Source organism: Austrofundulus limnaeus, unplaced genomic scaffold, assembly GCF_001266775.1.
Source record: "Austrofundulus limnaeus strain Quisiro unplaced genomic scaffold, Austrofundulus_limnaeus-1.0 Scaffold1395, whole genome shotgun sequence".
Lineage (NCBI taxonomy): Eukaryota > Metazoa > Chordata > Actinopteri > Cyprinodontiformes > Rivulidae > Austrofundulus > Austrofundulus limnaeus.
Genome location: NW_013953797.1, coordinates 72,455 through 73,540, shown reverse-complemented (window position 1 = coordinate 73,540; position 1,086 = coordinate 72,455). Strand labels below are relative to the sequence as shown.

At 47.6% G+C, this 1,086-nt stretch overlaps 1 protein-coding gene across 1 annotated transcript in view; it reads left to right on the top strand.

Moving 5' to 3' along the window:
• Nucleotides 1–386: 386 nt before the first annotated feature.
• LOC106535249 (protein Wnt-16) overlaps nucleotides 387–1,086 on the top strand; it is a gene marked incomplete at its 5' end in the record, with an annotated part of 3,899 nt that continues 3,199 nt past the window's right edge. Inside the window, 1 exon segment of the mRNA XM_014032210.1 lies at nucleotides 387–613. Within this exon segment, the coding sequence (XP_013887664.1) occupies nucleotides 387–613 (227 nt within the window).

Below are 1,086 nucleotides of genomic sequence, written 5' to 3'. Positions count from 1 at the left end.
CAGTGTGTCACATTTAATTTATTTAATGTGATGTTTTGTTTATTTTTCCTCATCTATCCTTGTGTGGTTTTTAGTTTTTCTTTTAAGGGTTGCACCCCCTCATGATGATGATCCTTGTTCTGTGCAGGGTCTATGGCTGCATGACCTGAGGACACCTGTTCTGTTGGTTTATGTTCTGTCTTGTGAACGGCTGTTCTGAACTGTAATTTCCCCTTGGGATCAATAAAGAATCATCAATCAATAAATCACTGAGAGGATTAAATCTGCAACACTCTGTCTCCACCAGAGAACCTCCCTGGTTTAAATCTAAAAACGAGGGCGCTGCCCTTTAAAGTAACCGAACCAGAAGCTGGTTTGACCTCTAACAGACCCCCCTCCYCTGACAGGTGGCTCGGTGTGACCTCCTCCGGCCCCCCGGCCCGGCCCGGCTGCGACCAGCTGCCCCTGAGCCCGCGGCAGAGGGAGCTGTGCGGCAGGAAGTCCTTCCTGCTGCCCAGCGTTCTGGACGGAGCTCGGCTCGCCGTGTCCGAGTGTCAGAACCAGTTCAGACTGGAGCGCTGGAACTGCTCCACCTACAAGGACCCGCCGGTGTTCGGACAGCAGCTGACGAGCGGTGAGTTCTGCAGAACCAGAACCTGTGACCTTTGACCCCTGCTGTTTTTAGGTCTTTAAATATGTTCATCAAATCTGACAGAACTGTCAGGAAATCGGTCAGACCCGCTCAGGTGGACCAGGACTCACTCTGTCCCCCCAGACGACAAACCAGGACCTACATGTAGATCCTCCTGAGCTCAGTCCGGCTCTGACCTTTGACCTTTGACCTTTCCTACCAGCAGATAATATTTCCTTCATGACAAAGTGTTTAATCTGAGGTCAACAAAATAAAATCTAAAGGAAATATTTTATTTTGAAATGTTTCAGTGAAACTGGTTTTTAGGATCCAGATTCCATTGAATCAAAGCAGACAGGAAGTAAAGTCAGCAGGATGTGATGATGATGATGATGATGATGATGATGATGATGATGATGATGATGATGATGATGATGATGCAAGAAGCTTCTGTAGAACTGCTGGAGCTCAGAAAT